We start from the raw sequence: 17,043 nt of genomic DNA, 5'->3' as shown, positions 1-17,043 counted from the left end.
AAGATTACACTTAAATCTGATTTAGTTGTGTATGCCATACACTTTGCTTTGATGCTTTGGAACTCATGAGATATATCAAATATACTGCCTTCTTTTTACCTCCCACGTCTGAGTAAGTCGACTGACGGCCGGACTGTTTAATCCCATAGTGATAGCAAACAGTGAGTTCAGGTTCCTCTGTGCTTTACAGCTAAAAGTGAGGAAATAAAAGCAACACGAGCCAATGATTGAAAATTGAAAATAAGTGATACAAGCATACATTATTGTGCTTCTCTCATTTTATTGACCAATTTTGTTTTTAGCTCAGTGATATGTGGTTACTACTGTGTTTTTACTGCTGTTTTATCCAAATAAAAAACAACATTGCAAACTTTTGACCAAAGTAGGAACAACAGTAATACTGCCTACCTTACCAAGTGCTTTTGATAACAGAAAATAAAGTAAATAAAGAAGTAATGCTACCTGGTTGAAAGCAGTCTGTGTGTGGGAGTTTAAATATGTCATTTACGCAGACACAGATTTGTATATCATGAGTATTACAACATACCCTTCTGTGTCCTCATAAACCAAAAACATATACTAAATACTGCTTGCCATTTTATTAAAAAAATATGTTCAGATAAACCACCTAAATAACGTGTGTGTGTGTGTGTGTGTGTGTGTGTGTGTGTGTGTGTGTGTGTGTGTGTGTGTGTGTGTACTGACTGTGCTGCAATCTTGATGTATTTCTTGAAGAGCTGCACACGTTTGCATAGGGTGGGACACAGCAGCACTTCAGTCATCACCCACTGCTGTGTCTCATTACAGCGCTGTAACAGCTGCTCCAGCGCCACTGTGTGGCCGCCACTGGCATCACGGCTCAGAGTAAAATACACCAGCTCTTGCTGTAGGGTTAAGAGAAAAAAATCACTTGGTTTGTCAAGCCTTGTTAAACATGCTTTTAATATAATCAAAATAGCGCATTTACAGAACACAGTAGTAAAACATGCTGGGCTATTTATATTTATGCATTTGGCAGATGGTTTATTTCATGTGACTTGCATCAAGCTATGTAGGCAAAAAGATCTGAAATGTTGCTAATAAGCTTTGTTGGGATTTCTTTTTTAATTGCAGGCTGAACCCTACAAAAGATCTGTGAACATCCACAGACCTGTCAGTTTAAAAGAAAACACCACAGTTTTTCAATATTTTACTATGTTCTTACCACAACTTAGACGAAGTAATACATACCATCTTTTTTCTTTTTTTTTAACCACTTTATTTGTACATTTCCAAATAACACATATACAGTTGTATTCATTATATTACAAGTTAACCACAGAACATACCATCTTTTTTCACTGTGTACACATAATCTTTGTACAGCGCGTTGTGAATGTGTTAGCATTTAGCCTAGCCCCATTCATTCCTTAGGATCCAAACAGGGATAAATTTAGAAGCCACCAAACACTTACATGTTTCCCTTTTTAACTCTTTTTGCGCCATTGACGAGTTAACTCGTCAATTAAGAGAAAACGCTTCCGTGCCAATGAAGAGTATTTCCAGCTTTCCGCATTACCGCTATTATCCACCAGGTGGCGCTCTTCCGCAACGTATAAAACCCGTAAGTATCACCCTAGGGCAAACACACATTTTCTGAAAGGCATTAAACTTTTGTGAAAATCATGAAAAATGCTGCCGCTGGCTGGCAACTTAAAAAAAAAATGCTGGCGGGGAAAGAGTTAAAGGGAAACCAGGCAAGTCTGCGTATTATTTCTCTACGAGCTCGCCCTAGTGTCTGGAAGTAAATGCTTTCACACACACTGTCGTAAAAACGAACTGTTGTCCCTCCCCCCTCGCAACCCAGTTTATCAGCTTATTTCCAATCCAGTTATGTCTATCTAAGTTAGGTCAGTAATATTTCCTTTCCAACTGATTTTTAATTTTTATTGTGTTGTCATGCATAATAGTAGTTTTTCCGTGAACGACCGATATGAACGAGGCAAACTACTGCTTTCGTGTTTTGTTTGTAATTGGGAGAGTGGGCATGAGAATAATATAATTATAAATAAATATATATATAGACAAGCAAAGGGAAAATGTTATTCGTCCAGATGAACTTATAGACCTTACTAATATAATCTTAGACAAATATTATCCTTCTACATCTATCTATCTATCTATCTATCTATCTATCTATCTATCTATCTATCTATCTATCTATCTATCTATCTATCTATCTATCTATCTATCTATCTATCTATCTATCTATCTATCTATCTATCTATCTATATATATATATATATATTCAGTTAAAAACATAAGACATGCAATCGTAGTTTCATTCTTAACTGTTGCTTTTTTGTAATAATAATAATAATCCTCTATGACGTATGCGGTCGACAAATATGACTTCCGGAAGACGCACCCGAAATCCTGGCCAGGACGCGTCCGGGAAGAATGGCACGTATGGTCACCCTAATATATATTAGGTCTGAAGCTCTTTTTCTTTTCCTTGGAATCTTCCGTCAAGGGTTTTCGATGCTTCTTCCCGGGGTCTGCAATTTGCAACAATCGCTAGCTGTGTGTCGCTCGCCTGCCTCTGTGTTGTTTGCCGTAAAGTGATCCTGCTTCTTGCGAAATCTGAGACTTTGCGAGACTGAAGGACACCGGGTCGGATACAGCGAACTTGCAAGTGGGGTATTCTTCCTACAGACGGTAGGGGCGGGCGAGAGAGTCTTCATTCGTCCGGTAACGAGTCATTTAACCATATACGACTTACGAAGATGAGTTATTAACATATAAATGCTGCCTTGTGTCCCTGGTGGTTTTTAAATGATTTTCTAGATTGTATGGCGGAAGAGCACTTAGTTTGAGCACATTGATGATTTTACTGCGCCTTAGGTTGAAGTGCTGCAAACTAAGTGCTCTTCCGCCATACAATATAGTTCCTATTTTATATCTGCCACGTTTATTTTGTGCCACCAAACTTACTTGTGTAACTATTCATGTAACAGTCTTTAAATAGGGAAAACATGGAAGTGTTGTTGTTGTTGTTGGTGGCTTCTAAATTCATCTCTGTTTGGATCCTAAGGAATGAATGGGGCTAGGCTAAATGCTAACACATTTACAATGTGCTGTACAAAGATTAAGGGCACGCATTGAAAAAAGATAGGTATGTATTAATTCATCAAAGTTGAGGTAACAACATAGTAAAATATTGAAAAACTGTGGTGTTTTCCTTTAAACTATAGCTTTCCAATAATTTTTTGATGGTTAACTTTCTAAGACTGGCACTGTCAAAAATGCCTGTGTGCGAAAACAACTTTACCTCGTGGACGTTACTGAAGAGGCTCCAGTCACAGTTGGTGAGAGACACGGCTACATCCCACGTGTTCATACTGAGCATCTTTACTGAGCGCTGCTGTCCGTTATCAGTGCAAGGACTCTGACCAAACACAACACAGACTATTAGAGCAAATGCACTACACTCTAAAAAAACAAACGGTGCTATATAGCACCAAAACTGTTGCTTTGGATCGTAACCATAGAAGAACCATTTTAGTGCCATATAGCACCGGTGAAGCACCTGTGTAGAACCATATAGGGGCCATATAGCACCACTATAGCACCACATATGGTTCTACAAAGCACTATATGGTTCTACACAGGTGCTGCACCGGTGCTATATGACACTAAAAATGGTTCTTCTATGATTACGAGCAAAGAACCACTTTTGGTGCTATATAGCACCGTTTGTTTTTTAGTGTGTATGCTATTATTCTCCTTTAAACGGGTCATGTCATTGAAAACAGCTTTCTTATCTCTAGAGCTCGATGAACTACACTGACATACTATAATGAGCACAATGCAAAGTTTCATCTCTAGCTAGCTCGATTTTACACGATGCTCACCATGATCTCGGTCAGGTCTCTTCTGTAGACGTGCAGCCTGTCAGCAGTAGTGAGTGAAGAGGAAAACACACACTGTTCTGACTGAAGCAAAACCTTATCTGGAGAGAAACAAAGCAGTCAGATAACGTCAAAGAGAGAAGTGAAATAATTAATCTGGCCACAAGAGGTCACTAACATCATTTCTAAAAACAATGGCATTGTACAATATGTTTTGTTTAATTCAAATTCTAAGTTTGAGGTTGTCTTATGTCATGTTTAGAAGCACTGGGTTATACAGTAGTGTGTGTCAGTCAATCTCAAAAGAGACAGATTGTTCAGACCTCCAGCATACGTGATGGCGACCAGCACCATGTCGTCCTCTGCGCAGTCGAGTCTTTCTGCCACGGTTCCCAGCAGCTCCTGCGCAGACGCATCACTGTGTGTCCTCACGCTCACGTAGGAGTCTACAGTCACGTACACACGACACAGCACTGAGGAGACACACGCGGCCACAAACTCGTATTAAGATTCTCACAGATTCTTGTTCATAAACAACCAGCAAGTGTTGTGCAATAGCTCTGCAGGCGGTCACACAGATGTGAGCTGAGGGAATATATGATGAGTTTACCTTCATTTCTCTCTCTCTGAGGTGCTCGTACAGGGTGCCAGTTATCCCTCAGGCTCAGCTGATGGAAGAGAGCCTTATTCTGAAACAGAGTAAACATCACTGAGGATTACGGTGTCAATGGGAAACACACAGGCTCCAAGAACATATCAAATCTTACCACTTCCTGAACTATTCCTTTAAAATATTGACCTCTGTTATGATTGGCTAAGCAGCATAATTCACACAGTCCATTATACATTCTCAGAATCACTACAATAATCTGACTTTATTGCAATTTTGTGCAGGTACAGATGGGTAACGCTTACCTTCCTCTGCGGCGAGTAATCATCTACAGTACTGATGAGCCGAGAAAGAAAGAAAGACATGGGTGAGAAAAAAAATGAACCAATGGCATCACTTTAAATACAAATGTGCCATTAAATCTGAACTGGCTGTAAGGAGCAGTCATAAAGAGCCCTTTCTCATTCAGATCAGGCCTCAACCATCAGCTCGAACATTAAAGTGTAACACGGCATGATTTACAGATCGCCTCATCTAATAAAACAGCCTCATCCACGCACATCTCATTTTGATCAAAACAGCCGATTGGAGAGCATTATAATCTCCATATTTCCCATCCGATGCCACTCTAATTAATCAGCGCCCGTTCATGAGGCCCCGGCGGGCGTGTGATGTATGGCTGTGAGGTCATCGTCTGGACCGCTGGTTACTAAATAGATGTTGAATCAGAGCTCATGTACAAATTTCTTCAGGCTGTGGTAAAATAAATGATTAAGTGTGCATTCCTGTAGCTCATCTGGCAGAGTACTCTGTTGGCTACACAAAGGTCATGGGTTCGTTTGATCTCAGGGAACACACATACTGATACAATGTATAGCTGCACATAAAGATGCACATAAATTATGCAATGAGTTATGAAAGGGATAATGTATAGGCAGCAGGTTGTTATCATGGAAATAAGCCCAGACAGTGTTATCATGACCCGAAGGAGCTTGTATCACACTAAAGGGGCTTATTTAGCATGCCTGTACATTATCCCGCTTAATGCATGGCTATTTACATCATAAGTAAGGTAAGGAACATTAAATATCGATTTGAAATATTTTTTACGAGTTACACAGGCAGGTGTGCATTATTTTCAAATTATGGAGTCAATTATCCCTTTAATATCTTTTTATAGACCTGCCCCACACATATACAACCCAGGCAACGATGACGTTTAGTAGACACGCACCTTACTGCTGATTGGCTACCAGTGTGTTTTGGTATTCGGCCCGACTCCCTTTTCCAGAGTGTTTTTCAAAACTCATGCACCCCGCCTTTAACAGGTTACATGTGCGGTTTACAGAAAAATAATCAACACCCATGGGTCTTTTCTCAGCCAATCAGAATAAAGCATTCAACACGTCCGTGGTATAACTGGGAATAACAAACCTGCAAATGTCGCGACTGGCCAATCAGAATCAAGCATTTCAATGAGCTGTATAATAACACCATTTAAGATTGTGTGATACTGGCTGTCTAATGTCAAATCCTACACACCTTGTGAATGTCTTTGAATGTATTTGATTAGTTACAAGCAATACATTCTAAAACAATGTGTTATTTCTGTAGTTATAGACTACTGTCTTGTAGTGGCGGCTCGTGACTGCTCTTCCGAGGGGCGCAAATTCAAAATAAGTGTTCGAATGTGTGTTTCAAAATATGTGTTTGCTGCATCATGTGAACCATGTGCATCACGTGTTTTGTCAAAATAAGTGTTTGCTGCATACACGTAAAAACCATTTATGATAAAAAAGACAAAATACACGCAAGACACTCCCTTAACAGTAAAGTCTGATTACGCATGAGATTATGCGAGTATCTGGCAAACCCGAGCGTCTCTTTCATCATAAACCCTTTAGACGCATCTGCAGCAGGCAATTATTTTGACAAGACACGTGATGCACATAGGATCACTCGAAGCGCAGAACACATATTTTGAAATTACGAACAACACACGACTGTCTACATACATGTTGTGATGAACTCCGCCTCGAGCACCCTTGAAAAAATAAGTCACCAGCCGCCACTGCTGTCTTTTGATAAATGAGTAAATACCGGGTGTGCCTCATAAGCCTTGAAAAGTGAAGCCTCTGGCTCTTTGATCGCCCCCTGGTGGCTGGCTGCAGTACAAGTCATAAACCCCGCCCTCTCCATTCAAACGAATGGGACTCTGCTCTAAATAAATATTTACACTTCCAATAAAAGTTTTTCAAAGATGGTTTTGGTCATTTCAAGTAGATATTATCACGCTGATATATGTTCAAGTGTTTATTATTGTGGAAAGTTTCTTTTTAGCTCCTAATTTGATGCAATATAAACGGGGCGTGACGTTATGATTGTCGTGGTTGAATTGGACGCGCGAGTGTTTGGGCAGAAGTTTGATACCACGGCTCCGCCTCTGGCCCCACGGACGATTCCTTCTGCGCATGCCTTGGCTCCAAACCGACGTTTTTACGTAACATGGCGGCGACCGTAGTCAAACATTTTTGGCTTCAATTCATTACAATGGTGGGAGGCGACGTTGCGTCGTCCATCTTTTTTACAGTCTATGGTAGATACTCTGCAGTTAGCAGATCAGCTTCTCCAGGTAATCTCCTTGAGTTTAGCCAGGTCATTTAAACCACAGTCTTTTAAATCTTGTTAAAGTACAACTCAGTTATCACCCACAGCAAAACGTCTGTTCTCACTTTCTCAACACACTGTGAGATGAATCCATAACAGGGAAACTTCTTTGAAACATCACTGGTTTATTATTTCTCCATTGCTCTGCTCTCTTCTTGTGTCGCCACGGTAACAGACAGACAGTACAAGTCAAAGAGCTCTTGTCATTGGCCAATCTCAATACGGTCACATGAATAATAAACTTCTCTTTAACAGCTTAACTTATTTAAAATGCAGATTGGTTTCTAGAAGGAAATTTCATTTTGTACTTTTTGGGAGAACAGAAGGAACATTATTGGGCTAAATATGATTAATGCATCCAAAAATAGCTATCAGGAATTTTAGCAACAAAGAGCTTTCCAGCAGTCAGAGTCCAGTGTTTGGGTGTATTAGTGAGGCAACTTACTGTCTGCGCTGCATCCGTAAAAGTTTCTGAAGTTCTTTAATGTCTTTCTCCAGGGAGGGAAACTCATACAGATCATCCAAAACATATCTGTAGAGGGTCTGCAAATGGTAGACAATAAATAAGACATAAGTAAAAAGATAATACACCACATATATATAATATAGATATTATATATTAAAATCAGGTTCATTGCAACAAATCTTACATTTTCAACTCTTTTTAAGTATATGTAAAACATTATTATTCTGTTGTTTCAAGGTCACCTAATATGGCAATTTTTCCTGATGTAATATTAGTCTCGGGTGTCCCCAGAATGTGCCTGTGAAGATTGAATACCCTACATATAATTTATTATTAAAAAGGCCTGTTTTTGCGTGTGCAAGAAAAAGTGCTGTCACTTTAAATGCAAATGAGCTGCTGCTTCCCTCCACGTTACTGTTATTTACACCGAAAACACACCGTTTTTAATAAGACAATTACCTTACTTCATTGTTAAAAATTTGTAAATAAGAAAAGAAATAATAAAAAAAGAAATGAAAACATAACTGTGTCTTTGAACGGTTATAGGCGGGGGCTTGGACAAAGTGACACCAGTTTGATTAGAAAAAGCCAACAGCTTGTCCCATGAGACTGTTGAGGTTTTACAAGGGTTTAAAAAAAAAAGAGGTGGGCAGATTTTTTGCATTACAGGGTGGTTGTGGACACACACGGACGAAACACAATTATGTTCAAACAACATATAATAGTGAATTTTTCATATTAGGTGACCTGTAAAGGCGGGGTGCGTGATTAAAAAAGTAAAGTAAAGTGCATGTCTACTAACAGACATCGTTGCCTGGTTTGTGTATGTGTGAGGCGGGTCTATCAAAAGAAGGTCCAGATTCTATTGGGGTAGTGGCGTGTTTATTTAGGTGATTTCAAATGTCAACATTGGCTTTCAGAGATCATGCACCCCACCTTTAAGAATGAATTTAAGGTCTGAAAATATCGCAAATGTTTTGTTATTTTGACTAGTTTGTCCAGCTTTTATTTTCTGCAAAAAAGATTTATTTAGAATTTGGGAGAAATATTGTCGAAACAAAACTATTATTTTACCTAAACATGTACCTACGGTATAAATAGTCAATTCCGGAAAACTGAAAATAATCATGGAATGGTTTATTATTTACCTTTTTTTCAAAGCTGTATTAAACATGATATTGACTACACCATCTGAACAAATGGACCAGATTTCATTACTTACAAAAAGACTGTGTGGACACTCAGTAAAAGATTTAAAAACAAAATTGTGTGTGCAATTTGAACAAAGTATCCAGTTTCAAATGTTTGACTAAAGCACATTACCACATACAGCATACCATAACAAAAATGTCTGAGGGCATTTCAGTATCCTCTAAAGCCAGCGATACTTATTGTGACATAAAGAAATCAAACTCTGGGGGCTGTGTCAGTTTGTACTTCCAAAAATAATTCCCGTCCTGCCTCTCTGTGCATTGGTACCTTAAGGAATAGTTTGGCGTCTTCGTCGTCCTGACGTAGATCTGTGCACAACGAGCTCCACTGGGACAGCAGGTGCAGTACTTTTCGTTTCCTAAGCAGAGTCTCTCTGGCATCCTCTTTCAATCGTCCTTTCTTCGAACAATAGGTGGACCAGAAGCAGTTAAGGCATCTAATCTATACCAGAGTGCTGTGTTACCCAGACACATGAGGAAACGCTTGAGGTGGGCTTTCTGTATTAAATTAAAAAGGGTTCAATAACAGAGTTTTAATTGCATGCCTTTAGCTACAAAACAGCACAGGATTTGTCAAGTGGTTTAACACCTGATTGTGCAATGTGGTTAAGTTAATGTTAAAGGATGTATATTCATAGCATTTGTTTGATTGATTGCTCATGGTACCAAATACCATTCAAACATTTGGATACACTTGGTTATCGCCATCTTAAACTTATCAATCCACAAGCTTAAATGCTTAAAATCAGAAGTACACTTTACCTTAAAATCTAGGTGGGCTACACCAAAAACAACATTAGCAATACAGTAAGAGTATGAATGTCTGTCATTAGAAGGATATTGACCAAGCAATGCTTGGCACAGGTCACTGGTGGACATGAACACAGGGTAGGTCAGCAAGAAGTCATCCAAGAGAATATCTGAAAATAAAAACATGAGCATCAAATATTTAACTAGATTAAACTATATTTACATCCATTAAAGTAAAACATTCAAGTTGTAGAGTACTGTGCCAATCTAGACTAAGAAACATAAACACGCAGTCTTCTTTTAACTAAAAAGGAATAGTCCATTGAAAAATACAGGTATCAAAGACATGAGGTGTATTAAATGATGAATCATTTTCAGGTGAACTGCTTCTTTAAGCTTGAGCCTTTTACAATGCAAATGACTATTGCTCCATTAAGCCTATAAATGAAAAGACTCAAGTGAGTACAGGGTCATGAAATATTCATCACAGCTGAACCAAACATAAACAGGCCGTTTACATCTTGTTTGTGTTCATCGTATCCTTCTCTTAGCTCTGACCCCCTTTCTCTCTCTCTCTCTGTTTACTGTTAGACTACTTTAATGAGTTGTATCTGCCTGGAAGCGTTGTGTGCCAGTGTTGTTCATACATCATCTCATACTGAGGGATACAGTCACGGTGACATTGAGCAAAACTTCTAATGTTTTTGGTAACCCCACTGAGCAGCAATAGGGGAAATCCACACATTTAAATGTATCGTTTTCAGCAGTACCAACTTAAACACGCAGCTTTCATGGTCATTGCGTAACTTCCGGTAACCTCTGCGAAGAATAAGTAACAACAAAATCCTTTTAAGGTAGTTTATTTATTTAACAAGCTAAATAAACTGGTAACAAACTAAGCTAACTATCTGGCTGCATTTTCAATTGTTCCCTTCTGCTTAACTGTGGCCCCTAAATTTAGTTTTTCATCTTCCACTTTTATAAAGTTTCAACAATTTCCAGTATGGGACAAAATTGTCATGGATGCCAGTGGAACCATTTGATATTTTTTGTTCTTTTATAATCACTGCACTTGAATTTCAATCTGGGTTTCTGATTTTTGTTACTTTAAAGTTATAAACATTATAAAAATTCCTAATAAATCGTTATATAAATCTGGGTGCATAATTATAAAGTCATATTTTTTTTAAATTTCGAGTAAGTTGGGGGACACATTAGTATGATCACAAGATTGCTAAATTTTTTTAAAGATGGCCCTCACATCAAAAACAGCTCTGCTCATTCTATAGTTACAGTAAAAAATGTTTTTCTTAAAAAAAATCCAGATAATTTACTTACCACAATATCATCCAAAATGTTGATGTCTTTCTCTGTTCAGTCAAGAAGAAATTATGTTTTTTGAGGAAAACATTCCAGTATTTTTCTCATTTTAATGGAATGGACCCCAACACTTAACAGTTTTAATGCAGTTTCAAATTTCAGTTTCAAAGGACTCTAAACGATCTCAAACGGGGCATTAGGTTCTTATCTAGCGAAACGATTGTCATTTTAGGCAAGAAAAATAAAAAATATGCACTTTTAAACCACAACTTCTCATCTTCCTCCAGATGTGTGACGCGCCAGTGTGACCTTACGTAATACTTCATCACGTCAAGAGGTCACAGATGATGTATGCCAATAATGCCCCAGTGTTTACAAGTGTGGAGAAAGAGGACCGTTCTGACGTTGTTGTATGTGGAATGATACTAATTAATGTCTTTGTGTTTATGTTTATTGTTTAAAATGGTCCGAAAATGTGTGTTTCATAATTATATGTAACATGTGACCTTTCCACGTCATTATGCAATTATGTACGGTCACGCTGGCTCATCACACAGCCGGAGAAAGATGAGAAGTTGTGGTTTAAAAGTGCACATTTTTTGGTTTTCTTGCAAAAAATGACAATCGTTTCGCTAGATAAGACCCTTATGCCTTGTTTGGGATAATTTAAAGTCCTTTAAAACCGCAATTTTAAACTGCATTTAAACTGTTAAGTTTTGGGGTCCTTTAAAGTCCATTAAAATGAGAAAAATCCTGGAATGTTTTCCTCAAAAACATGATTTCTTCTCGACTGAACAAAGAAAGACATCAACATGTTGGATGACAGGGTGGTGAGTAAATTATCTGGATTTTTTTTAAGAAAATAGACTAATCCTTTAAATTCTTATAAACTCGGTTTCTTTTAATCGCAATCTGTTTCATTTAAAGACTGATATCAATGAACACAGATGGAGCGGACGAACTAGAGGAGAAAGAGAGAACGAGTGCCATTAAACAGCCCTTAATATCCCCGACCTCTCTGCTCATCCCACGAGTCAAGCCCATAATGACTGATGTGCATTCAAGCCTCATTCAGCTGTAATTTGCTCAGCAGGAACCTAAATTTCAGCATATGCTCCTGCAGACATAAATCAATACTCTCATCTGATGTACAGAATCTCATAATGTGTTTAGGGTTGTGAATAATTTAGACAGTTTAATCAGGTATGAAGACATTTTGAACGCCTGTTTACAACATAGAGGACTAAACTAATGTGCAACTATTAAAGAGACATGGGCCTGTACTACATTATATTTGTGAAAATTAATTTGTCCACTGTTACAAGCTACTAAATGCATTTGCCACTTTATGAATCCTAAACAATATAATACATTTATTCTCTTGGTGTGAGGATCAATAAACATTGCAACTAGTAATTGATTTTCTTAAATAATCATTGTCAAACAGTAGTAAGCCTTTAACAGATACAAAAATTAAATACACTGAAGACCTTCCAACAAATGCAAGGGTTGGCTTATGATATAAAACGACTGCTTAAGTATATCTAAGTGGATATACTGAAGTGATGTAATGTTAAAGGTCCCTTTCTTCCTGATGTCCAATTTTTTAAACTTTAGTTAGTTTGTAATGTTGCTATAATAGCATAAATAATACCTGCCAAGTGATAAATCTCAAAGTTCGCTGCCAGGCGATATATTTTCTTTCAAAGCCTACAGCGAATGGCTGGTTTGGACTACAGCCCTCTACTTTCCGATTTAATGACGTCAATAAAAAAGTTTTTGACTAAACTCCGCCCACAGGAATACGTCAGTCGCCAGCTTTGGCTCAAACGGCTCTGCTAAGCTAAGCTGCTGTCGAATCACAACACACTAAACAAACTACACAATCAGAACTCGTTACGTATTTCTGAAGCAGGGACTTCATAGAACAAGGAAGACATCAGCCCGTTTTTAGGACAGTAAAAACAGCGCTATACAGATAAGTAAATTATGTGAAAAATACAGTTTTTTTTACATGTGAAACATGAACACACGTTATATTGCGCACTGTTAACACAACCAAATCTTCTAAAACACAGAAAGAACGGGACCTTTAAGTAATACAATTACTTTCATAAACGCATGTCTTGTGGTTTCCTGAAACTGTAATTAAAAAACAGCGGCTGCACTATTCCTCACAGTCCAATTTAAAGGGACTTCGACATTTATTTCAATTAGCATCAGACTTATTACGCAACCCAAAGCAAACCAGGCAGAAGGAGGGAGAGAACGAGAGAATGATGAATGAACGAGTGTTTTCTAATGCGGTATGTGGTGACAAAGGTATTCCCGTTTAAGCCGTAAATCCTATTAGTGACAATATTTCTGCTGGCTGCAGTGTGAGCGGGCTGCACAGTTGTAAATTTTTCCTAATTTCACACTTACTTCCTTCAGCTTTGTGCTTTCTGCACTACTGAACTGCTCGCATCATTATGGAAATGTGCCGAACGCAGCTGTACAACCGTAACCAATGGTGTTCACTCGCACAAACAGCGCAGCTTACGCTACATACAATGCCATACATGACACCCCAAAAGTGATACATTAGGAAAAAGCTTCATTGCTATTAAACACATACGATTCAGACTTATAATTTGTTCACACGGCAAACAAATCTAGAGCAAAACTAGATCAATCCCATCATAAATAATGTTTATTAATATTAGGGCTGTCACAATTATGAAATTTGGCTGATGGTTAATTGCCTAATAAATTGTGACGATTATGACGATTAATTACTGTGATTATTTAAATTAAATATGAACCTGGCAGTAAATATTAATTTAATGAATATATTCTTTAAAAAAACTGAAAATTCTTCATAAGAAATAAACACAATAAAATGCAATCAGACTATAGCAGAACAGGCCTTAAATAGTAGCCAATCCTACTAAGGTCATATTAGTACTGGACCACATGTCTGAAGTGGCCACAAAAAAAATCAATACCTTACAGTTTCTTAAGAATAGCATCCTACACTTCCATAAATTTGGATTTGCTGTTTTGGAAATTTATGTTTTACCTTTTAGTACATACTACTTATCAAGTTTTGCAGCATTTCTTTAAATGCATTTTTTTCCACTGTATTGAATGGCTATGTCTTAGCAGTGTATAGCGCTACTGTCGGTTAAGGAGCGCCATCTGATACTGTCTCATTTATACAGGCGCTGCAGCTCCCCCTTGTGTTTTTAAAGAGATGTGCATTCATTGCGGTGATCTGAAATCATTCAGAGACAATTATTTAATCATTGTGACAAATCTAATTAATATGTTTATTAGAAGAGGGTGTGCCAATATTTTTGTCTATACAGTGTATGTTAGAATATATCATCATGCCGTAGTTTAGGTCTGTGTTAAACTATTTAATCTTGCAATGCAAAGCTATGCAAATGCTCACAGGAATAATTTGCACCAACAATTTCACAAACCTCATTAATATCTGCAGTCTGCATTTGCAGATAAACCTGACCTGCTTTAAGCTTTTTTAATTCTCCAACACAAGCTCATGTTTTTGCTACCATTAAAAAAAGATGCAATTTTTATTATATAAAGAAAAATGAAGGATTTCACTGCAGCGCATGGAGATACCTTATTTGCAAAAATCACAGAAGTGCAAGGCTGGTAAAGGATTAGACATAGTTGACTTCCCCAGGAAACGCTTTCAATTCATGCAATTGAGTGACATACAGGAATACAGCAAACTTCTGAACTAACCGTGACTAATGTGGAATGTGTGTGGACTACAACCGACACAGAGGTAAAAGATACAACCTAAGAAGATTTCACCAGCAATGCAATGATCTCTAAATGCTTAAAATATACAAAATCTGACTCTCATTAAATAAGAGTCATTGCTTTCTTACAGCATTTTTGTTGGAAACTGATCGTCCAAGCTTCCTACGCCCCAGTAAAGATCAGACAGAGAGTGTCAGCCTGAATTACAAACATGATGTGAAAAGCTGAGAGTTAATGATCACCTCAATGACAGAGGCGGACCCTGGAGGTCAAATGAGCTGCTGTCCGATGCTGTGACGGACAGATGAGGGATACCGCAGGTCGTGGCTTGCGGTAGCAGCTCTGGTCAGCTGTTTATGATATTGACAGATGCATGTAGAGAAGCGGAGCATGCAGAAACCAGAAAATAAGACTGTTAACCTTAACGAGAGAGTATGAGAAGACTTCCACTAATTTCCAGTCTCTTAAATTGAAGCACACATACGCAGTCACTTCCATGTCGTCCTGTTTTGTTTTTGATGTCTAGAGGTAGTATCTTTCTCAGATGATCTCTGTTTTGCATAAACCGTACTCATAAAGCATTGATAATGAGCTCAGACAGCTTCAGGGACTGTGTGGGAGTGTTCAGAAATTCCAGTGTGAGCTAAAGTTATTATCTTCAATGAAGCCATTCCCACAATTCTCTCTGGCACCCATGTGGACGGGGTCTGATTACTGCTTATTGACCAGAGCTTGCCAATTACCCTCAGCAGGCCTTGAACACAGATCCAGCCCGAACGCTGATCATGTGATTGACTTCATTTAAGGCAGAAATAGGGGGCGTTTGATCGGTGGAGCAAAACCAATTTACATCAGAGAGTCATGGGCTCGTGCTATATCATATTTATTCAATACCGGCTCAGGTTCGGATTGTTAAAGAACAACGTAATGACTAATCGATTCATCTGCCAACCAGCTTTAAAAGTGGCCAACCTGATTTAGATGTCTTTTTTATTATAATAGATGGTATATGGAGTGGATTCATAAATAATGATTTCCCTCCCAAACAGCACATAAACTTCATGCAACCCCTTGTGCAGTCCTGCTAAAATACACACATGCATTTAAATACACAGTTAATATAACTGGTAATAAAACTGTTTTGGGCTCAGAAAGAAAAGACACCAAACCCTACAAATTGAACATTTGAATGAAAAAATTAATGAAAATTGCAATGTGACATCGTCACAAAAAACTTAGACTTTCATGAATAAGGTCTTCCTATAATAAGCCTATTTCACATAGAAAGGAATCACACTTTGGCTAAAATGAACAACACTTTAAATTTAAATCTACGGTGCAATTTCAGTGAATCGGGTAGAGGTTTTCAGGCTATGTGCACAAATTATTGCATTAAAATTATGAACTGCATGTACTTTAAGGATACATTTCAATGCGACACTAATGGAATTATTTACTATTGACTTCTGAATAAAATGCAGAGCATTGCAAATAGTACAATACATGTTCATCAATGGAGAAAATGTCTCATAATTAGACACAGAGGTAACATTATATTCATTGAACACAGGCTGGAATTTCCAAATACAAAAAAAAATGATCTTGTGTTGAGTTGGATCAATGAACATTATTGGCAAAATAATCTAATATGAAATTGATCTGATTTGTCCCTCAAACCATCCGTCTCAAATCTATTGACAGAATTCTCCTATACACACATACACACTAATTTTCTCTTTGGGGACATTTTTATAGACATAATGGTTTTTTAAAAACTGTTATATACCGTATATTTTTTAATCTTATTAATCTTAATTTTCAGATTTTCAAATCATTCAATCCGATTGATAAGCTCGTGTATACGCCTGATTAAGGTCCCCATGGGTACAACACGATTCCCTTTAGTTGGTATGCATTTAGGTTGAAGTCCCCACTGGGACACAAAACATGTATACACGCACGCACGCACGCACACACACACAAACATAAACTTCTGTGTGCTTTTGTAGGATTTTTTAATATTCTGGTTGATTATAAAATCTGGTTGCAGGAGAATCTTGACAGATTTCCTTCTCTAAAATCTTATATGCTCACACTACAAGCTATTATAGTCTCCCTGTAGTCAAAAATTTTATCATTTTCTAATCTTTGAGCTTCATAATAACATATATAAAAGTTTTACCTGTCACAGTAATTTCTTCACGCTTTAAAGAGCCCCTATTACATTGCTAACACAACGCTATTTTGTGTATTTGGTGTAATACAATGTGTTTGCATGGTTTATGGTTACAAAAAACATTTTTTTTTACATACCGTACATTATTGTTGCTCCTCTATGCCCTGCCTTCCTGAAAA

The 17,043-nt window shown here is 37.7% G+C and overlaps 1 protein-coding gene across 1 annotated transcript in view; it reads right to left on the bottom strand.

The window, feature by feature from the left end:
• The window catches only part of rapgef5b (Rap guanine nucleotide exchange factor (GEF) 5b), a 54,233-nt gene that overhangs the window by 3,279 nt on the left and 33,911 nt on the right, over positions 1–17,043 (bottom strand). Inside the window, exons 12-21 of the mRNA XM_065261308.2 lie at positions 9,686–9,764; positions 9,113–9,257; positions 7,613–7,710; positions 4,806–4,836; positions 4,501–4,579; positions 4,214–4,363; positions 3,894–3,991; positions 3,311–3,427; positions 706–884; positions 100–190 (exon numbers count right to left, since the gene is read on the bottom strand). Of these exons, the coding sequence (XP_065117380.1) occupies positions 100–190; positions 706–884; positions 3,311–3,427; positions 3,894–3,991; positions 4,214–4,363; positions 4,501–4,579; positions 4,806–4,836; positions 7,613–7,710; positions 9,113–9,257; positions 9,686–9,764 (1,067 nt within the window). The remainder of the gene's footprint in view (positions 1–99; positions 191–705; positions 885–3,310; positions 3,428–3,893; positions 3,992–4,213; positions 4,364–4,500; positions 4,580–4,805; positions 4,837–7,612; positions 7,711–9,112; positions 9,258–9,685; positions 9,765–17,043) is intronic.

This window comes from Paramisgurnus dabryanus, chromosome 13, assembly GCF_030506205.2.
Source record: "Paramisgurnus dabryanus chromosome 13, PD_genome_1.1, whole genome shotgun sequence".
Classification (NCBI taxonomy): domain Eukaryota; kingdom Metazoa; phylum Chordata; class Actinopteri; order Cypriniformes; family Cobitidae; genus Paramisgurnus; species Paramisgurnus dabryanus.
This window is presented reverse-complemented; position numbering and strand designations above follow the sequence as displayed.